Below are 22,896 nucleotides of genomic sequence, written 5' to 3'. Positions count from 1 at the left end.
TCATCATACAAACATTATTCTTATCAAAATACAATCCCATACCAAGTTCGGAGCCTTTCAACTGATAAATTCTCTAGATTTTCAAAACCCAAAATTGTGTTGTGGCCCCCTTACTGGGATCAGAGAGGGGTCTCATGGAATCTTTTCTAGTATTTAAATATCCTCCCATGCCAAATTAGTTGGATTTGCTCTTAATTTCTCCAGATATGCAAAAAATTGCATAACAGTCAAAGAGGGACTCTTTTTTGTTTCCCCAAGGGGAAACGATCTAGGAAACATTTCGTTCACTCAAATACCCCTGCTTGAACAATTTGATTCCTTTCGCTTGATTTGCTGTCGAGTTATGCAAAAAGTTGTATCTGTGCCCCCTTCCTTATTCAAATCCTCCCAATGAAAGAAAGGAGGAGTCTTAAACAATCATAGAACCTTTTTCCATATTCAAATATCCTCTCATGCCAAATTTGGTTCGATTAGCTCGACTAATTCTCGAGTTATTTACAAATTTCTTTGGGAACAACCCTTTCCCCTTTCAACCTCTCCAAAGAAAAGGTCTCAATCATCTTCGAATTGTTTGATCTTCTCAAATACACCTGCATGCCAAATTTGCGTCATTAGTTATCAAGTTTTCCAAACATGTTTATATTATTTGGGAGGTTTCCTACACCTTTCCAAATGGAGGGAAGGGACTCAAACTATTATAGGAACCTACCCCGTCCTCCAAAACACCCACCTGCTAAGTTTAAACATCAGGGCCTAAGAATCGACGATGATCCAAAATTGACTCAGCCTACTCAGTCAATTTTTTTTTCGTATTTTTCATTTAATTTTGATTTGAACTTAATAATTGTGAAGGAAGCTCAAAAATCTCTTTTGATAAAACGCAAACGTCAGGTCATTTTCGTTTCCACTGCCGTTCGTGAGTTTGATTGATTGCTGTAAAACCATCAAAATCATTTTGCGTGTTGCATGTCTCGACTGAGCTGCTGATCTCAAACGCATCAAAATTGACCCACCTCTTTTCTTATGTGTGCCTGCCGGTCAGCCGACAGGATCGCCAATTGTAGCAGATACAAAAATTCTTTACCCTGCGTTATTTCGCTACACCCCAGAACCCAAAGCGTTTAAACCTGCACATGCGATTGAGGTAAGTGCATTTGGGTTTCCTTTTTTTTTACTTTTCTGTTGCTGCTGGCCTGAGGCGATTATCCAATATCATTCCCCATGCATCTGAGCTCAGTCCCCACCAGGAAGGGTATCGGTGCTTGCAAAATTTAAGGCCAATGAAAGGGGGGATGAAAGAGGAAAGTGTACCGTAATCTCGCGGAGATCGCATTCAGAACTCTATAAAATTTGCAACTCTTTGGCGCTCCGATCGCACCGCAACCTCTACTCAATCCGGCCGTTCTTTCCTTTCTTCCTGCTGCCGAACTCCAACGAGGGTGTAATAAAATGGGCACTAAAACACCGCAAAAATGATGACGAGCCGCATTTTATTCTCGTCTCCTTCCTGTGTGATTTTCTCCTTCCCTTTGAGGGTCGCAATCTCGGTTAGAATTATAATTCCTCAATTTTTTATACACTTTTTAAGCAAACGAGCCGAGTGAATAATGCGTTCCGATACAAATCCTGACTGACTGAGTCACTGCCGGGTTGAGCTTTTTGGCTGGCACTGCTGACCGGGCCTCCACATCCCCCTTTCCAACTACTTCAGTCGTCATTCGAGTACCTAAATCGGGATGGTAATTTTCGACAATCATTTTTCTTCATCAAACATTTACCACATGTCAAAGTCAAAAAAGGATCTTCCCCTCTCTACCCGTGGAGAGTGTTTTCGGAAAGGAACCGTCAAACCCGAAAGAAAAAGATCCAGAGCTCTCCCAAGGATGATGGGGGGTGAGCTTTTTATTCCATTTCACCTGCGTGTGTACTCGCGCATCACCCCGCCTTCTTCCATTCCCGGTGATTTTGCTTTTAGGGGAACCGGTCACTGACGACTTAAACTCATACTTTGACTCCAAAACGTCATGGCCGCCGTTCGACGTACTGCTGGAGGGTGCATCTCTTTTGCATTATTCTCCGGACCAAAGACCACGCACGGCATATCAGTTCGGTTGGATTTCAGGATGTTGCTGCTGCTGCTGCTGATAGTTTTGCATCAACCAAAAACGCAATCAGGTCGGTCATCTTGCTTGGGGTGCTGCAATTCAGAAACACGGAAACCAGACCAGCTCGCCCGGGAAAAAAACGAGATGAAGCAAACCAGCAGCAGCGACACGAACGAGATAAGAAGCTGGCAGCATTTATGCAAACACAACCCATATATGTATAGCCCTTTAATCTGACCACTTATTTTGGGGTTGAATTAAATGTGATTCCCTTGTAAAAATGGGTATGGGTTTCACCTTTCCAGGAGTGTACAATGCGATGTGCTTTGATAGATTTGCTGCTGAGCTTGGCAAATCTGCAGATAGACTTGAAGGATAATCTTATCAGCCGTGGTTTCAAAGTAGTTGACTTTATGCGTAACCTGGTGATGAGCGGGTTAGTGGCTGAATTAAGATAAGTGATTTTTCATCTTTTTCTCATGAATAAATGAACAGTTGGCAATACTATGCCCACAAAAGGAAAATTGTAAAAAAATATTATATTCTTATTCACAGAATTACGAGCTAATTTTCATCACAGAATCTGTGTCACAGAACACAGAACTTTAGAGAAATTTACAGATTTTTTAAATTGTGTACGTATTTTCAAACCCTATTTTTATATTCGTATAAATTTGGGATTTTTAGCTTTGAATTGGTGAATTAAGCTAAGATTGGTAATTTTAACTGATTTTTCTCAAATAAAATTTTATAAAGACCCAATTTTTCATGGTTTTTCAACGAAATTGATAAAAATTACATCAGAGAAAATCATCACAGAATTTTCGGAAAAAATCACAGAAAGTATTTTTTTTTACTTTCTGAAAAAAAAACTTTGTCGTTATCAGTGTCCGGCACAAAAACGCTAATCCGCTAATCGCTAATTAGTCCGCTAACTTTCGGTTAGCGAATTAATTTTCTCGCTATATTTTTCTTCAGCTAGCGGATAAGAAAGTTCCGCTAACTGAATAACGCTACCGCTTTGAAGTGATAATTTGGCCATAGACTTAAAGATCATAAATTCGGCATCATTCAGATTTAAAATTTTGAATCCGATCAGGTATTTAAATTTTCGTTAAAGATTGATTTCAGAAGCTATGCGATCTCGATTTTGACTGGCATCATAGGAATAAGCGTCTTTTTGGATTGTCTTCACTTGAATTTTTGATTATGCATAAGCCTTCTTTAAATGTAAAAGAAATGAAAAAGTTGTGAAAAATTAAAATTTCCGGACCAAAATAAGTCAATAAATCAATCAATCTTTTGAGAATTAATGTCAAAAAAGATGAAAAACTATTTCAGACAAAAAAACATCTACCTAAAGAGTATATTTGCATTAACTGATGTAAAAAAAAAATAAACGGGTGAATATTTTGAGAAATTTGATTCAATTTTTTTCCTTTTACTTTTTACCAAATATGCTAACTGAAACTAAAAGTGGACTGACGCAACTGATATGGACAGAAATATTATAAAATAAGTTCAAAAACTGCCCCTATTGATATCATTTAACAACTTTTCTAGTCGATATTAAAAAAGATGGCTGCAAAATTTGTGATTGACTCATAATTTTCAAAACTTTCTACTATCGATAAGCGATTAGCGCTTTATTATAGATCGATAACTATAACGCAACATTTAGCGGTTTTAATTAGCGATCGCTAACTTTCACCGAGATAGCGATCAAATTAGCGCCGCTAACTTATCAGTTAGCGATGCCGAACACTGGTCGTTATTATGCTTGAACAAATGAGATTTTAAGTATTACAAGTGCATAAATCCCGTTCCAGGAAATCCAAAACGAATATTTTGTTATATTCAGAGCAAATGATTTACATTACATTTTCTAGGTGAACTGAACAAAGTTAACTTTCAAAGTTTCCAGATGCCGTGATTTTGAAAGATTTGATCGTTTCACTATTATGAAATTTTTCATCCAATACATCAAACTTATTTGTTCTACCCTGCCACAAAATCAGCTAGCAGCTGAGAAATTTCATTCGGAGGGTGGCAATTTAAAGAAAAAATAAAATTAAACTTATCAGTTTATGATAGAAGATTCGTTAATCGTTAATAGGTCGATTCACGATGACATAATTCTTTTTTGGTGACAGTTCACAGGTTCTGCTTACACAATTTTTCGAACGAGAAATGGAGTGTGGCAAAATTGTTCGTACAGCTGCACGGGCAAGAAATTTAACTTAATACTCAATTTAAGGATAGCAAAAAATAAAGTGCCATTTTTTAAACAATTTAGCGTATTTTTTGGTTTTTGTGACGGAAATCTCTCCAGGAAGTGAGTGTGAGTGAAAATTAAATGAGTGCCCAAATGGTTGCTTTGTTTCCTCAGCGTGACAATTGAAAAAAAGGAATCAATACAGATAAAGATTTCTATACAGATTTTTAAACATTAGTACAGATTTATTCAGATTTTTTTAAATATAATTTCAAAATCAATTGATGATGAATCAGTTTCCATGAGCTAATCGAGTTAAATCGAGACTAACTGGAGTATACCGCAAATACTGTTTTCCTTGCAAAAGCACATACCGATACCATAATCCGGGGTAATTTTGATCACTTTTTTCAATATATTTCGTTTATATTTTCTGTTAAAGGGAATGTGGCATGTTTTATATTTTTAAAACCAGTACTGGACTCCTATGAACGTAAAACATGGATGCAGAAATTTATTAGACCTCTTAAAATTTCATTTAAAAATCTTTTTCGTCTCTGTTCAGGATTGGATGCTTGGTGGTGACATTGATTAGTCTCTATTCTGACGATTTTAACGAGTTTTCTCGATCATACAGGATACAAAACACTTTTATAGAATTTATAAATGCTAGTTTATCAATTTAACATTGATTTTAAAAGATTTATTTTTAAAATATTTATAATCGAAAAATGAACTAAGATGCTGCATTCAGGGGCAAAAATACTTATAAATGCTAAATAGTTTGAGCTTCAAAATACAATTAAAATTTTACTTTCACACATTCCTCTAGGCCCTCCCACTGTTTCCATTTTCATTTTTTTTTTTTCAAAGTTAACGTTTTGATAGGGTTCCTATCTATTTGTCCAATACGTCCTTAAAAATTCTGCAAACAAAATGGATCAGTTTTGAAACAAAACAAAGTTTTTCAGACCCCAGGGTTTAAGCAATTCGAAAATGACCCCATATCGAATCAGCCTTTTATATAGAAACTCTAAACAAGACGTATAAAAATCTTACCTCGTCTTTAGAATGGGTTTTTATTAAAAAGTGATACTAAACAAGTTCAGAGTTTGAAACCAATCATTTTAACTTCAAAATTAATTCGTCGAATACTAATTGTATACATCAACAAGTTGAAAGTCATGTATCAGGTGTTTACCCCTCACGATGGGTAAGAATAAGCAAAACAAAATCTTCAAAATCCTTTTCTGAATTACTAAATACAAATTTTGATTTAAAAAAAATCGTGCTGATATGAAATATTTTTCATGAAACCGATTTCAGTCTCAATTGTATTATGTGTTTCTGGTTCTCCTAAATGCTCAACTGCAGATTCAAAAACGTTTTGATAAATTTTACAAGCCAAAAAATTATCATCCTACTGAGGTGCAAAGAATTTAAAAACTAACTTTGACTAATTTAGGGGCCCTGGATCATAATTTACAATTCTTATAACAGGTTTTTTTTTAAATAATTTTTAATTTTTTTTTAATTCATTTAACAAATTTTTGCATTTCTTTCACAAAACTTTTAAACAAAAAAAAAACATTTTAAAATAAAGGTTTTAAATTAATAATCAGCTTACCCCAGAACTTTAAGTTATCTTGAGTTCTGCGATAAAGTTATAGAGGTTTCCTTTTTGTTTACATCTCCTTAGTTTCAAAGAAATTTTAAATCAAAATGAATTTTAGATATTTTTAAAGCAAAAATCTAATCAATTTGCAGGTTTCGGACCAATATTGTTAGATTCAAACTTTTGTGACATTTTATTCAGTAATGTCAGGAGAACTTATAAAGATATTTTACCAAATTTTTAAAAACTGAAGAATTTATCTTTTTTTAGTGCAACATTTTCAAATATCAAATATCAAATCTAGGTTAAAGGAAAAATCTGATTCTGAATTTGTTTATTATACTTATTTTAATCAATTACGGAATAATATTCGAGAGACGATGATGCAAAATCATCATCTCTCGAATATTATTCCGTAATTGATTAAAATAAGTATAATAAACAAATTCAGAATCAGATTTTTTCTTTAACCTAGATTTGATATTTCATCAGTTTTTTATGATTAATTTCACTTAAAACTTATACATTTTGAAGCTTTTAATCTCTATATCGCCAAAACTAATAGTGATAGACAAAATTTTACAAAAAATTCCGGTTCAAGACGCTTAAATGTACCAAATCAATCATTAAATTATATGCACCAAAATGCGATTCCCATGAGCTATCAATTTAACTCTATAAATAAGTTTTTGAAATGGTTAGACGAGCTTTTTGAAAAAAAAAATCCATGTAGAATGTAAAAACACTTATCTAACACTTTAGAAAGTTCGAAAAATGATTTGAAGCAGCAGCTTCAAAGTAAATTTTTTATGCGCAATGTTATCTAAATTTGTATCATCTTTGTGCTTTCAATATTAACAACAACACTTGTAATTCATTTCTTTTATTTTTATTTCGTCTGTTTCACAATGATCATTCACGAGTTCACCCATTTCCCAATCTGTACTTACAATACAATTGAATATGTTGTATTATAAATGTATGCATATTATTATTTCGAACTTCAAAAATGAATTTTTTCAGCTTTCTATTTAGATAACTGGAAGAATTCTATTTCAAAAAAGGTTTTATCTTTGTCTTTGATCACTGACACTCTTGGAAAGAAATTACATATTTTTTCTTCTTATCAAATAAGCTTCAATAATCAACTACTGAATAAATAAGTTCAAAAGGATTTTTTTTCTTATCGGGGATCCTCTTTTCTAATTTTAATAATTTTTCTCCAAAGATACAAGATACAAGACACTGTAGCAGAATATTTTAATCAATCCATCAATTGAAAATGAAGAAATGAAATGGTTTTTCGGACTATTTTGAATCATGTTTAATTTTTAGTCTTATCTGACATTTATTTATGTATTCTATTTCTGTGCCTTAATTTCTACGTTCGAAACTTTATTCGAAATTTTGATTCGCATTCTTTTATGGTGTTTCGGAAAAATTAGTGTCATTTTTGTTAAATTTTCCTGCATACAATTTATTTTCAAGCAAATTTTTAGTTCAGAATAATGAACATAATTTTGAAAAAATATCAATGAATTACTGAAAATAGCATTGATTTGAAACATTCATTCTGATTTGTTTTGAAAATTTTGATTTATTTTAAGAGTAAAACTTAAAACTTATGTGGTCAAGATTCTATTCCAAAGCTCTTCGCTTTTTTTCACCAATTCAATCATCTTATTTTTCATCATTTTAATCGTAAATTAGAACGTTATTTTATGCTTTGCCATTATTTTTATCGTTTTTTTCCAATTCTCATAATAATCTTTTGACCTACGATTATATTCGAAGATATGTTACGGAAAGTGCTTTAAAAACAGGGGCAAAAATAGACAAAGAAGAAAGTATAGGTTTCCAACAAAAAATCCTCTGAGATCATCTTTTAAGAAAATTTGCTTCTATTTTACATTATTATCTACGATTGTAGGAACACTTGACACTATTATGTGGATTTCTCGATTGTTCCCATAATTAGTGTGACAAAGAATGTTTTATTAAATCTGTCACCATTTGAAGCAATTTGCTATATTTAGGTAAGGATATTATTTGTAGCTTGTTGGATACTCAATTCATATTATTAGTTCAATTTTTTGTCCCGATCCAACCCAATGTCTCATTCTTCCCATTCTTAGACTGATTTGATCAATTTAGAATACTGTCATTGCCTGAAACACTAGTACATTAGTTCGAATACCAAAAATTAGACATAAAATAAAATTGAATCTGTAAATAATTTTCCTAATAAAGAGTTTTTAAGACAAGAAAAGTTCTGAATAGACGAATAATGATGTTAATACCAAAAATAGCAACGGAAAGGCTCAATCACAGATCCAGAATGATCTTTAGATCCACAATGTTTACTTGGCAGCTTAAATTTGATATTCAAATTTAAGAACAGGAAAAACTATATGAAACGAAGATTTTCAACTTCTGCACAACTTTTTTTGCTAAGTTCTTTTAACTACTAAAATGAATGTAATAATTGAGCTTACTACAACATAACTTTATTAAAAAACAAAAATTTAAACTGTTGAACGCCAGGGCAGGCTCGCACACATTTTGCAACATTATTTGTTCCCCTCAAGTTCGGCTAGTTCTATCGGATTCCAGCTGACCACATAGTCGTCGTCATTCCGATGATGGTGAAGAATGACACAACGCGCCCGGAGAATAATCGATTGTACAAAATAACTACATGAATTCACATTATTGAATCCGTCCGATTAGATCAGAAGGTATGTATGTATGTATGTAGATAATCCACCATGGGTGCACGGATTCACCGCAGTTTCGCCAACGTATGCGTTAATTTGCATCCTTTAGATTTTTAGTTCGGCCAACCTTCAATGCAAATCATCACATACCCGACACCATGGCTTCGTGTGAACTGACATGAAATGAAAATGTTTCGTGTAGATGTATGTCTTACTTGTAGAACGAGCAAACTGTTTCGCAGCCGTATAAAATTCATAACATATTTAGAGTTAAGAATCTACGACAGGTATTCCGCCTCCGTGTAGATACCTGCCCAGCTGGCAACTTTTTGTACGTTCCTATATAATATATTCAATCAATGAAATATTTGTATGGTAAACTAATCTTACCTTTTTACCTGTCTTACCTCTAGACACTCTCAGTTTACCTGTATCTGGAACCCACCTTGTTTAATTTTATAACCAGTTCACTTTCCGTCCGATCTAAAACAAACAATTTTTATATTATTACAAATAATCATCCCTCTATTCAATAAATAAAAAAAAATGCTAGTAAACTATTGACTTTTAATTGGAATGCGTTGAACACTACGAAACTAAAATTATACACATTATTTTTTCAATTATTTTTCAACACATTATTTAACGTATTTTATTTCCTTATTGTTTGTAAACTATCTGATTTATAAACTTTTCATTTTTAGGAGCTCTGCAACTTTTTTTTTGCTATGTAAAACTGTTGGAACTTTTATTGGATTTTGAGCGAAACTGGATCATCGATAAAGCATTCGAGGCTCTAACTGTGAAATTATTTAATTATTTTTGAATTTATGTGAAAAATATATTTAAGCAATATAATCTTATTTACTAAAACACGTATAATATTCAAGTTTTAACTTAAAATAGATTTCAGATTTGAAATATTTTCTGAACACTAGTTCTCATGCGCTCAATCCCTTTATTTGATGCCCTGATGCATCCCACCAACCCCATAAAAACGTCAGTGGTATACAGTGCAATTCATAATAATAATAAATAATAATTATAATAAATAATAATAATGATGAATAATACCAAGAACAAATAAAAAAAAGGAAAGATAATAATAATAATGATAATAATAGGGATAAATATGAATGTAATAATATGATGAAAAAAAAAATGAAAATATGATTATAATAATATAAGCGTTAAAAGTGAGATGATGTATCTGATAAAATGATACTGTGAAATAAAAAAAAATGATCAGATTTGAAATGGAAATCAATTGAAGCTTTTTTACTAAAAGATAAACATATATATGGACAATAACAAAAACCAGTGATAATAAAAATAATAATTGGTTATATGAGTAGTGAAATTTTCAACATACAACGTAAACCTGGCAGCATCGTTGATGAAATCTGAAATTTATTTTTAGAATGCATTCTATTGAGAACAGAAGCACTTTACAAAAATAAAAAAGGCATAACATTGGAATATTAAAATTGTGACTTTAGTGAATCTCGTGACAGAGATAGCAATCTGAAATAGTAATGTGATATGAAATAACAAATACTAATATGAGAATGTCTATTAATCCACTACAATATTATATGAGAGTACAAAGAAATTAGAAACGCATCATTTAAAATATACATTTGAATAAGAAATATGATCGTTGCAACTGAGAGGCTTAAATAAACAATACGTGAAGTGAATACTTAGATATATAAAGACTTCAAAAACATCAATTCTGAAAATTACCACCTAGCTTTACTAGATTAGGCATTTAAAAAAAAACATCTGAATTTGCTGACAGACTATCCAAATATACAATTGCTACAAGACTAACAAAAAAATGTTAAACATATATATAAATAAAAGAAAATAACAACTTGCAATTCTGAAAAAGACCAACCATTAAAAAATAACATTTAATGGATCACTACCCCCCTTATTCTGCGCCGCGTGTGAGGTGACGATAGTCGAATTACACTAGTCACCCGATTCCAGTAGTCGCTTTTGGTGAGAAACGTCTTTAAGAATGAACTTTTGAGTTCTTATCCTAATCTAGTAGTCAAATGGACATGAACCTCTGTCACATCGGTTTCGGGAATAAGGTGACAAGACTCACGTGACTCCAACTCGACTCGACTATCGTCACCTCACTCGCGGCGCAGAATAAGGGGGTACGATCATCCGATGGCACTAAGTTTAATGATTTTGATAATTAAATGATGTTTGCTAAGATTATTCATTGCGGAACTATTATATGGGCCTCAATTGTAAGGTTTGCATCCGGCAACAACAAACACATTCTGAAAATCTAAAAATTAGAAAATAAATTCAACCAGCAAACAGATTTATGTACAATATCTGAAAAATTCGGTAAGTTATTTGTAATTCATCAAATTTAATTTTTAATTAAAAACACAACTAATCCATTAATTATCCATTTGGTTCTGAAACAAGACCAATGCTTAATATTAATGAAAAATTAGACATTTAGATCTACACCTGTCCTTAAAATAATTAAAAAAAAAAAAACAGAAATCAATACTTAAAATCTCAACTCTAATGTGATTATGCTGTGGTTCGATTGAAATGTTAAAGTTTCACAATTAACAAATATGCTACAATCAAGGTTGATAAATGATTCAATAAAACGAACGCCCATTCCTGTCATTCCACATAGGCAAGCCTTGAATAGATGAAGGGGAAAACCAGCGCTGAAGTTTCTTTAAGTCACTCTAATTGAAAACTATTACAGCATTACTTTAATAACAACGCCATGGGTCTATAAAAATATTAATTGCACCTTTTCATTAAATGTGACTCATTCAACACTTGGATTTTGATGTTCTCAATGACTTGAATTCCATCAACTCGTCGACTTAAATTTAATATGAATCATATTAAATCATTTACCTACCATTTAAGTTTCTACATAAAACCTTGGAAAATGATCAGGTTTCACCAATCTGCGGGCATGTCATTTCGTAGCTGAAAGATTATAGAATATCCGGTATCCAAAAATAATTATGTTTCACTACCAGTGATGCCAGGTGTTGAGGATAAAAAATCTGGGCAATTTTGAAAAAAAGTCTGTGTTTGTCTGTGCATAAGGAAAATCACAAATTTGGTACTAAACAAGACATTAAGTTTGACGAATCGTGTGAGCGGGGGGGAGTTGGGGTTGTTGTGCTATGGTGTTCGGGTTATTTTCAAGTTTATAACTATACAACAAACACTGCCATAACTATATGACAAACACTCCTACCACGTACCATGCCGATTTTATTTTAAAAAAATATATGTTTAATGAATGATTGGTCAAATACCAATGAATACAAGCCACATTTCTGTCTAATCTGCCACTTACTGATCAAATCCGATACATAAATATTGATTTTATCACTCAATTTTGAAAGTCTGTAAAATCTGGGCACTCTCAGCAAAAATCTGGGCAAAATCTGTGTCTGAACAATATCTGGACGAAGGGTCAAAAGTCTTGGTTTTACAGACAAATCTGGGCACCTGGCAACCCAGTTCACTACTGTGCTGATTAAATCCGTTTGTTTTGATTTTAGTCGGGAAAAATATTTGTCAAAGTCCAAAGATAGTTTTTATAAAATACGAGAACTATGGTCTGGAAATATTGGTTATTTCAAAGCAAAGTTTTAACTTAAAGACATATAGTAACTAAAGCAAACATTTAAAAAAATCTAACACTAAATCAATAAAGCTTTGCGCATAAATCGGTACAGATTACAAGTAAAAATCTTTTCTTATCTTTGGTAGTTACACTATCTCTGGGTCAACATGTTTGTGGAAGGATGATCCCATGCAGCAAACAGAGAGCATAAATTTAATTTACACTGGAAAAAAAAATCTTGAACAAATCGATTATCTTTAAATTTTTTAAAAAATAAATGTTTAATAAATTGAGCTAGGAAATTATTTGAATGTTTAGTGTATTGTTATCTAAATTTCATTTTATATAGAATATTTTCTTTAATTGTGTGTTAGTTACCTGTTTCAGCTCATATTTTCAGGATAATGCATACTTACAGTATTTTTTTCTGCGTGTTTAACGTTCATACCTGGAAGGGTTGCTTCAAAGGCTGCATCCGATTTCTCATTTCGTACCTCCTGGCCGAAATTTGAAACTGTAAAAACTCACCAAATATTGCACTCCTTACTTAATCCAAACTTGGAGGCCAAACGAAAACTTTCCCTGATCATATTGAACATCTTTTTAAGATTAGATCGTACTGACTTCACACAATATTTCCAAATTAAAAGTCACCAAAAATTTACTGACACTACGAAGCAGTGATGCCAAACTCTCCCCGTCCGATTAGATCAGAAGGTGCCCATAAAAGGATACCACCGAGTTAAGTTTTTTCTTTCTTTCTCGTTTCACTTCCATCTCCTCATAGATTATTTGACTGGTTTGGTTTTGATGTTTGATTCGGAGATTTTTTTTTCTCCTTGCGTCTTTCTATGCGCGGCATTTTGGGGTTGATATGATTTCCAAAGCGCTTCGCGTATCATTTGATTCCTTCGGGCTGCGGATTGTTGTAGGTATGTAGGACGTAGGTACCTTGAGTGCCTTTGTCGATCCACGGGAGGGCTTCAGTCAAACTTGGCGTAGCATTTGCGTCCCCTACAGCTTGCCTTTTGACGGGACAGGAGTTTCTACATACTTTTTTTCTACTCTACCTTAGGATTAGATCAGCGGCACAAATCAGCCAATGAGGTGCAGGGGTGCGGAGAATCGCTGGCATCGTGATCGATCTTCTCGTTTGAGAAAGATCAAATTCAGAAATGTAGTTTTTTTCCTCTTTCAATTGATACCTTACACTTAGAAACGGGCCATTCGATTCATCCGGGATTATTATTATTATTCGGGGTCGAGAGATCGGCGATACCTTAGAGATTTTTATTAAAATTTGTTGATATGTGGGAGGTCTTTAGTGCCGAGAATTCTAGCGAGCCGTGTGGGAATTTATGAATCGACTTAAATATTTATCAATCTCGATCCAACGGAACATGACAACGCGCCGCCTCCCTCCCCTCCACTTTAGGCCAAATAAAATTAACCAATCCCCGGCGTGTAAATGGTTTGAAGGAAGACAAACTCGCCCATCACTTCGGGTGGGGAGATTAATGCTTATTTATTCCGGACAAATTGCAATCACCAGCTGTCCGAAGCCAGAAATCCAGAAGTTATGATGCGCATTGTAAACAAAGCAGTAACGCAGCAGCGAATTGAGCGGGCCAATTATATGGATTTACTTCCCACCGAACGAGCACTTTTTTCTCTCATTTTTTTTTTACCGGCCACGTTGTCTTGTAACTTTCTGTGTTGCTGGACGAAACGCTTCAGTGGCTTTACCTTCCTACTTATGCTCAAGGTGTTCCCGAGGGCCACAGGTTTCAAATTAGAACCCCCGCCCTCCAACAAAACTGCCGAGATGGGTAAGATGGGGATGTATAACTTATTTCACCTAACAAATTTATGCGGGAACTTTAAGAGATACCTAGCATTCAACTATCATCCAGATAGATGATTTGATGGGCCTCTGCCTACATAAAGGCGCGAGACAGCAATTGAATTTATGCCTTTCGGGTTTCTTCGTACATCACACAATCGGGTGACAGATCTCTGAAAGGTTTTTTTGCTTGTTTGATTGAGCAGCACCCGGGAAAGCGTCACAAATTTTTCATTTGTCTTTTAGAAATACCGGACTATTGGGATGGGATCTATCAAACTTTATTAAAATCAGTGGTAGATATTTAAGAAGTTTTATGTAAGAATTCAATTTAAATAATATCTGAAAAATTCTAGGTATACCATAAGGTCCTGGAATGATGTAATGGAAAATCAAAATTTTCTTTCCCTAAATTCTATTTTTCTCAGATTTTGCTAGGTTTTTAGATAAAATAGTCCGAATTAATTCAGCCCGGATACGTGCTGAAGAAAATCTTGCAAACTTATTTTACAATCCTTGTAAATAAAATATCATTCTTGGAGGAAAAAATAATTGTTCTTAGAAAATTAGTCTCAGTACTGAATTCAAATTCTCCCAACCTTTTTGAAATAGTGAATATTCACAAAAAGAACTACATTAAAAAAAATCACCTTAAAAAACAATGTTCATCGTTTGAGACTGAAGATCTTGATTATCATTTGAAAATCATCAAGTGCACTTTGAAAATCATCTACATCATCAACATCATCATATTCATCATCATTAGAAATACCAGCGAATTTCAACTGAAAGCATCGTAAACAAACGTACAATAGTAGGCTTTGGCCTTTCATTTGAAACATTTTTTGTTGTGACTGTGAACATTGTAGACGCTGGTAACAAACATAAATTATTCACGAAATCACCAATTTTTGTTCAATAACTAATATTTATTCAGTAACTAGCTGACCCGGTGTGCTTTGCTACACCTTTTAAAATCAAATGATATTTTGAGAATTTATTCAAATTTTTATTGTTTTGTTGGCATTATTTTAAATCAAATTATAACATAATTCATAAACAACCACTATAAAATGAGAGCTGCAGCTGGAGTTTCGGATTGAAACACAAAAAAAACTTAAACTAATATTCTGAATCTTGATCTATAAATTTGTGTTAAAAATCTGTAATTTTAATCTGTTTCTTTAAGCTTCGCCCTAAAAAAGGAGGGTTTTCAAATTAATCGTACGCAAACAATCCAACTGATAAAATATGGTTGGTTTTGCTTGATATGTTCTGGATTTATTCTTAAAATCTGATAAGAAAGCCCCCCCCCTGTCCTTCCCTTCCTCCCTGCTGAATGAAGATCGTGGTCTTTAATAATCATACCCATTTTTTTCGTTCTCAAAAATCTTTTTGTATCAAATATTGTTCCATTGGTTGATAAGTTTTTAAGCTTTACAACAAAATTTTTATGGAACACCCTCCTTTCTTGATGGACCAAAATGATTTTCCATGTTAAGTTTTGTCCATCTATCGGATTTTGTAAAAAAAATTAAATGTCAGCTTTCCTCTTCCCTTCCTTTATTCCCAATTCTATCATCCCACTGCAAGAAAGGAATGGTTTGACATAAAAAAAATCTCGTATTGAAATACCATCCCATGCCAAATTTGGTTTTACTAGCGTTGTAAATTCTTGAGTTATGCATAAACTTGAAAGGAAGTACCATCCCGTTTCCGTTCTCCCCGAATGGAGGGATAGAACTTAACATTCATGAAAGTATTTTTTGTACTCAAATACTATTTGATATCAAATTTTATTTCATTTGCTCTATTAATTCTCGAGTTATGCAAAAAAATTGTATGGGAGCCCCTCTTTCCCCCTTTATATCTTTCCACTGAAAACAGGTGGGGCTTCGATTTACAATAGAAACATTTCTCTTATTCAAATACCGTCACATGCCAAATATTCAATTTGCTCGATCAGTTCTCTAGTTATACTGAAAGTTGTAAGGGAGACCTCTTCTCCCCCTTTTCATCCACCTTTTTGAAGGAGTGGGGTATACCAAATATTCATAGAAGCATTTCTCGTACCCAAATATCATTCCATGACAAATTTGGTTCCATTTGCTGTTGTAGTTCTTGAGTTATGCAGTAAAAATTGTATGAAACTTCCCTCCCTCTTTCCTTTCTCCCCGCTGGAAGAAGGAAGGGGTCTCAAACAATCATTAGAACATGTCAAGTTCCCAAATATCCGCCCATGCTAAATTGGGTTCCATTTGCTTGATTAGTTTTTAAGTTATGTAAGAATGTAAAAGAGGGCCCCTCCCCCATTTATATCTCTCTACTGGAGAGAGGGAGGGGTCTCAAATAATCGTAGAAATATTTTTCGTATCCAAATATCTTCCCATGCCAAATTTGTTTCCATTTGCTTTATTAGTTTTTGAGCTATGTAAAAAAAATATGAAAGAGGCCCCTTCCCTTTCAACTGCAAAGAGGGAGGGGTCTAAAATAATCATTGAAATATTTTTTGTATCAAAATACCTTCCCATCCCAAATTTGGTTCCAATATCTTGATTAGTTTTCGAGTTATATGAAAAATTGTAAGGTAGTCCCCCTCCCCCCTTCCTATCACCCCACTGAGAGGAGGGAGGGGTACTTAATATTCATTGAAATATTCCTCGTTCCCAAATACCACCCAATGCCAAATTTGATACCATTTACTTGATGCGTTCTCGAGTTATGCAAAAAATTGACTTTTGCTTGGGAGGCCCCTCCCACCCCTTCATGAGAAAGGGAGGGGTCTCAAACCACAATAGGAACCTTCCCCTGCCTCCAAAACCCCCATCTGCTAAGTTTCACGCAAATCGGTTCAGTAGTTTCCGAGTCTATAGGGAACAGACAGACAGACAGACAGACAGACAGACAGACAGAAATTCATTTTTATATATATAGATGATAGGCTGTGCTCGAGAGTGACAGGAGTGTTTTCTTAAATGCTAGAATATTTTGCCTATCCCAAATCTATTTTCTCGAAAATTGCTACAAAACCGGGCCCCGAAATCAAATGGAAGGAGTGACATGAAGAAAAGATGACCATCTATTTCCCGGAGAGTCCTGAGAGCAGCTTAATAGTCCAGGGATAATCGATAAATCTTGCTTTAGGAACCTCAAATCTTATTCAAAAAACTGGTGAGCGGTTCCTTTTTTATCACTGGTGGAATATCTAAGTATCATTGTACTGGTTTTCAAATACTTCCCGTAAAAAAGTTGAACCACATCCGGACGTCACTTTGCGATTGATTACAGACTCTGATTCCAGTCTTTTATTCCATCAGATTCTCAAGATATGGGTTATATTCAAATTGATAACTATGGAATTCATTTAAAACGATTTATTCGAATTTCGAATTCCAATAAAGGCTATTTTTTTATAACGTTTTATATTTACTGAAGCTTGACCTTCAAAATAACTCAAAATTTCTAATTTGGTTATGACGAATTCAGCAAATTGTCCTCCTTCGGCAAAAAAAAAATTTTTTTGACTTTTTATCACTTTAATACAGTTTTCACGTAATGGCACGATTTCACATCCGACCAAAACAGTGTATCAACTTTGTTAGACTTACTGAAGTGCTATGCAGGGAAAATGGTCGCTATTGGATGAAGTCTTTTTTGTATATTAAGCCATTCATCGTGTCAATTGTTAGCAAACACTGGCTGATTTGGAAAACTGAAAGGTGCCGCTAAAGAGTTCGTTTTTTCAGTCGAGTTTTTCATAATATCTCACCGCCAGCGGTCCAAATATTTTGCGTACGATTTGACCACCGTATTTTGTTTATTTTAGCGGTAGGCAGCTTTATTAACTTGTAGAAATGAAGTGAGGCCTGTTTATTAGTCAGCTAAACGAACCAGTTTGAAAAATTTATCTTTTTATATCACTAACCATATTAATTTTTTTTTGTATAACTCTTGATAAAATCACTCACAATACTTTACTTCATGGAATCAATCATCTTCACTTTTATTCAAATTTAAACGTCTCCTTAAACGATATACCACAAGAATTTTGGTCAAAAAGTTGATTTTCAGCAGTTTTAAAGTCTTTCACTGGGACTTACCTGAATTTTCGACGATCCTGCGCAAAAATGTTGATCAATGGGCTTCTTCATTTGAAGGTATTTCAAAAGCCACTTGACAGATCGTCTCAATTTCTTCACTGAAAATTTTATCATTTTCCATCCATGCATTCAGGAGTTAATCACAAAACAAAGTGTTGCATTTTTGTCGAATACACTCCTTAAAATGTACCCTTTGCAAAAATTAATAGAAACGACAAGAAAAGAGGAAAATAGATCAAGGAACAAATATCATTTATGTGTCTTTCACGAATTATTATGGGATGAAATTTGGTTTTAAATCCGGAAATAATAATGTAGATTTAGTTGGATCAATAATCATATTTTCATAGGTGATGGAAAGAATTTAGAGAAACATGAGCTATCAAAGAACGAAAGAACATAAGCCGTAAATATCATGAATTTTTCGAAAAAGATACAACGGCTCACCGGCAAGACTTGAACCTGCAATCTCCGCTTATGTTTCTCTAAATTCTATCCATCACCTATGAAAATATGTTTATTTTCAAGTACAAAGATGTATCAAGCGATTTCATAACATCAGTATTGATTGGATAAATAAATTTTTCTAGAGCAGGTAAAATTAGATAGGCACGGGATTCTAAAATTGAAATTCAAAATAGGTAATAATTTTATACGTAAAATTTGCACATCACGTGTAGCAATTCTCATATGAAATTTCATACTCAGTATTTTTTAATTAAAAACGAAAACTAAATCAGCTTATTTCAAATATTATGCAATTTTTTTTTAATTATGACCGTGAGAAGAAAACTTTAATTTTCCAAGGAAAGTTAGTAGCTTTAGGACTTAGGAGCGCAGGTTTTAATAAAGTGGATCATCACTTATTTTATTTACATAGTATTCCGTCTTACGACATAACTTGACGAACATAATTCCTAAAATTCACTCGGTTCATAGCAACCGTTCTCCAATTTCTCGGGCACCCCACGTTCGCCAGATCACGCTCCACTTGGTCTAACCACCTCGCTCGTTGCGCCCCCGCTCGTCTTGTTCCTACCGGATTCGTAGCGAACACCTGTTTTGCAGGACAGTCATCCGGCATTCTCGCAACATGTCCCGCCCAGCGTATCCGGCCAGCCTTCACCACCTTCTGGATACTGGGTTCGCCGTAGAGTCGCGCGAGCTCGTGGTTCATCCTTCGCCTCCACATTCCGTTCTCCTGTACGCCGCCAAAGATGGTTCTTAACACTCGTCGCTCGAATACTCCGAGTGTACGCAGGTCCTCCTCGAGCAATATCCATGTCTCGTGCCCGTAGAGAACAACCGGTCTAATAAGCGTCATATACAGGTTACACTTCGTGCGAGGGCTAAGTCTTCTCGACCGCAGTTGCTTGTGGAGTCCATAGTAGGCACGACTTCCGCTGATAATTCGCCTCCGGATCTCACGGCTGGTGTCATTGTCTGCGGTCACCAGTGAGCCGAGATAGACAAAGTCTTCGACTATCTCCAGCTCGTCGCCGTCGATCGTGACCTTGTTATTACTGGACAAGCGGGTTCGGTCGGTCTCGGATCCGCAGGCCAGCATGTACTTCGTCTTGGACGTATTAATCATTAACCCAATCCTTCCTTCTTCGCGTTTCAGTTTGCGGTAGATCTCCTCCACCGCCGCAGATGATCTGCCGACTATATCAATGTCATCGGCAAAGCAGATAAGTTGACTGGATCTGTTGAAAATCGTGCCCCGCATTTCGCCCACCGCTCGTCGAATAACACCTTCTAGCGCCACGTTGAACATCATGCAGGATAGACCATCGCCTTGTCGAAGCCCCCTGCGCGATTCGAATGAACTCGACAATTCACCCGAAATCCGCACACAGCACTGCGTTCCATCCATCGTCGCCTTGATCAGTCTGATCAGCTTCCCGGAAAAGCCGTTCTCGTCCATGATTTTCCATAGCTCGTTACGGTCGATCGTGTCGTATGCGGCTTTGAAGTCGATGAATAGATGGTGCGTAGGGACTTGGTGTTCACGGCATTTTTGGAGGATTTGCCGTAATGTGAATATCTGGTCCGTCGTAGACCGTCCCTCCATAAAGCCGGCCTGATGACTTCCCACGAATCTGTTTGCTTGTGGCGTTAGGCGGCGGAGTAGGATTCGGGACAACACTTTGTAGGCGGCATTGAGGACAGTGATCGCTCGGTAGTTCTCACAGTCCAATTTGTCGCCCTTCTTGTAGATGGGGCATATTACCCCCTCCTTCCACTCCTCCGGTAGCTGTTCTATGTCCCAGATCCGGACTATCAACCGGTGTAGGTAATCGGCCAACCTGTCCGGGCCCATTTTGATGAGTTCAGCTGCGATGCCATCCTTCCCAGCCGACTTGTTTCTATTCAGCTGGCGAATGGCTTCCTTAACTTCACTCATCGTTGGGAGTGGCTCCTCTTCGTCGTTGGCTACGCCGGCGATGTACCTTGACCCACCGTCTTGATCTCCTGCATGTGCGCCGTTCAGGTGTTCATCGAAGTGCTGCTTCCACCTTTTGATCACCTCACGATTGTCCGTCAGGATACCCCCGTCCTTATCCCGGCACATTTCGGCTTGCGGCACGAAGCCTTTGCGGGATGCGTTGAGTTTCTGATAGAACTTTCGTGTTTCTTGGGAACGATGCAGTTGCTCCAGCTCCTCGAGCTCCTCCTCCTCCAGGCGGCGCTTTTTCTCCTGGAAAAGTCGGACTCGCTGTCGGTGATTTTCCACATTTCGACGGGTGCCTCTTTGCACTACTGCCGCCCGCGCGGCATTCTCTTCGTCCATCACCCTCCTACACTCCTCGTCGAACCAGTCGTTCCGTCGAGATCACTCCACGTAACCGATGACGTTCTCCGCAGCACTGTTGATGGCTGTCTTGATGGTATCCCAACAGTCCTCGAGAGGGGCTTCGTCAAGCTCGCCCTCTGCCGGCAGCGCTGCTTCGACCGATTGCGCGTAGTCTGCCGCGACCTCAGGTTGCTTCAGTCGCGCGATATTTAACCGAGGCGGGCGCCGGTTTCGCGTGTTGTTCACTACGGAGAGTTTTGGGCGCATCTTCACCATCACCAGATAATGGTCCGACTCGATGTTGGCGCCCCGACAGGATCTGACGTCGATGATGTCCGAAAAGTGCCGGCTGTCGATCAAAACGTGGTCGATCTGTGATTGCGTTTGGTACGGTGATCTCCAGGTGTACTTGTGTGGGAGGCGGTGCTGAAAAAAGGTACTACGTACGGCCATTCGTTTGGAGGCGGCGAAATCAATAAGGATCATCACTTACCAAGGTGATTTCCTTGCCACATTACCCTTACCCCATTAACCCTCAGCGTGAGATTTGTGGAGGGATGGCGTACAGCCGGTCTCCGCAAAACAAATCATCACATGTGCTGCTCTTCCTTTCCCTCTATCGACTACATGGACTTGGCCGGCGTCGTTATTGATTCATATTAAAGATTGAGATTCTCAAAACTGCACAGTGAGATTGTGTAGCTTGTTCCCAGCTCCTTTCATTTGGTTCATTGTGCAATGATGATTATCTCGAACCAATCACAGAGTGCAATCATTATGCCATTGGCCAGTTGAGGCCGCAGGTGGACCGTAGTTGATAACAAGCTCAAGCTCAATAACTAATGTTTATTCAGTAACATGGCAAAGGCACACGAAATATGTAATGATTGGTTTTATGTAGAGAATTACCTTTCGCGAAGTATTATCATAATCATCCCAAAGACAAATCTTTGTTCGAAGAGATTTATTTCATGCTGTCGAGAACAGGTCGATCTTCAGACATGAAATCTTTAAACCGACTGTACATTTTTTATCAGGCCCGTGTGAAGTACTCGTAAATCTTTATGTTTTCTTAACCACAGCAATAATACCAAATCATCTGAACTTGAAAATTTGTTGGAGTGAATCTTAGAAGATCATACGCATGAGAAAGTTTATTAAAAATAACCTCGGAATTACTGGAACACAACGATGTTCAGGTCCTTTTTCCTAGAATCCGCCTCTTTGCATCTGTACACTATTGACGCCAAAGGGGCTTAATTGTGATCTTCAGCTCTAATCTGTGTTTCAATTGCAGTAGAACACATCCTATCACGCTTTTAGAGAGTTAAGGATCATTTTTCTTCACCTCAAACAGTTAAATTTGTCTTCCGGACCTTACTGATGTTCAATATATCTAAATTCGAAACGATATTTCCCTTCAAACATCATCCAACCCAAACCATCCCACGATATGGTCCAAATAATCTTCAGAGGATATTACAATCCGCCCGGTCGGCTTAGTTGATTTCTTTGTAGATTAGGAAATGAAGCGTTCAGAAAACTATCACCCACTTATCTGGCAGGCCGTTCCGTTTGTGTCCGCCCGGTCCAGAATCCCAGAGCTGAGTAAGCAAAGTGGTGCAAGGGGCAGGCTGGGTGCTGCTTATGATGATGGACCACCATTAGGGAAGTTCCCGGTGTGGTGTCCGATCGTAGAGCATCGGCGGATTGGTGGCGCGCGCGCTCGCTCCCATCAAAGAAGAAAGCGTACGAAACGTGACTTGTCCCAAAATGGTCACTAAAAATGACGAGTAATTGAGAACGCGCCGAGTTGGGAAGGTGCGTTTGAAAGCTTCATTAACGCGTCTATCCAGTTTAGCAGAGC

The 22,896-nt window shown here is 36.2% G+C and overlaps 2 protein-coding genes across 13 annotated transcripts in view; one reads left to right on the top strand and one right to left on the bottom strand.

Annotated features, from left to right (window-relative positions):
- The window catches only part of LOC129749976 (uncharacterized), a 45,569-nt gene extending 32,710 nt beyond the window's left edge, over nucleotides 1-12,859 (bottom strand). For 2 of the 3 annotated variants that reach the window (XM_055745144.1, XM_055745142.1), the window contains exon 1: nucleotides 12,738-12,832. In XM_055745144.1, coding sequence (XP_055601119.1) covers nucleotides 12,738-12,776 — 39 coding nt within the window. In that variant the 5' untranslated portion in view covers nucleotides 12,777-12,832. Of the gene's footprint in view, nucleotides 1-12,705 lie in introns of all 3 variants that reach the window. The other variant, XM_055745143.1, reaches the window with a different exon arrangement.
- LOC129749972 (cadherin-related tumor suppressor) overlaps nucleotides 1-22,896 on the top strand; it is a 339,347-nt gene that overhangs the window by 219,156 nt on the left and 97,295 nt on the right. The window lies entirely within an intron of this gene.

The sequence above is a fragment of the Uranotaenia lowii genome, chromosome 2, assembly GCF_029784155.1.
Source record: "Uranotaenia lowii strain MFRU-FL chromosome 2, ASM2978415v1, whole genome shotgun sequence".
NCBI lineage: Eukaryota > Metazoa > Arthropoda > Insecta > Diptera > Culicidae > Uranotaenia > Uranotaenia lowii.
The sequence above is the reverse complement of the archived record's forward strand: the minus strand, read 5'-3'. Positions and strand labels throughout refer to the sequence as shown.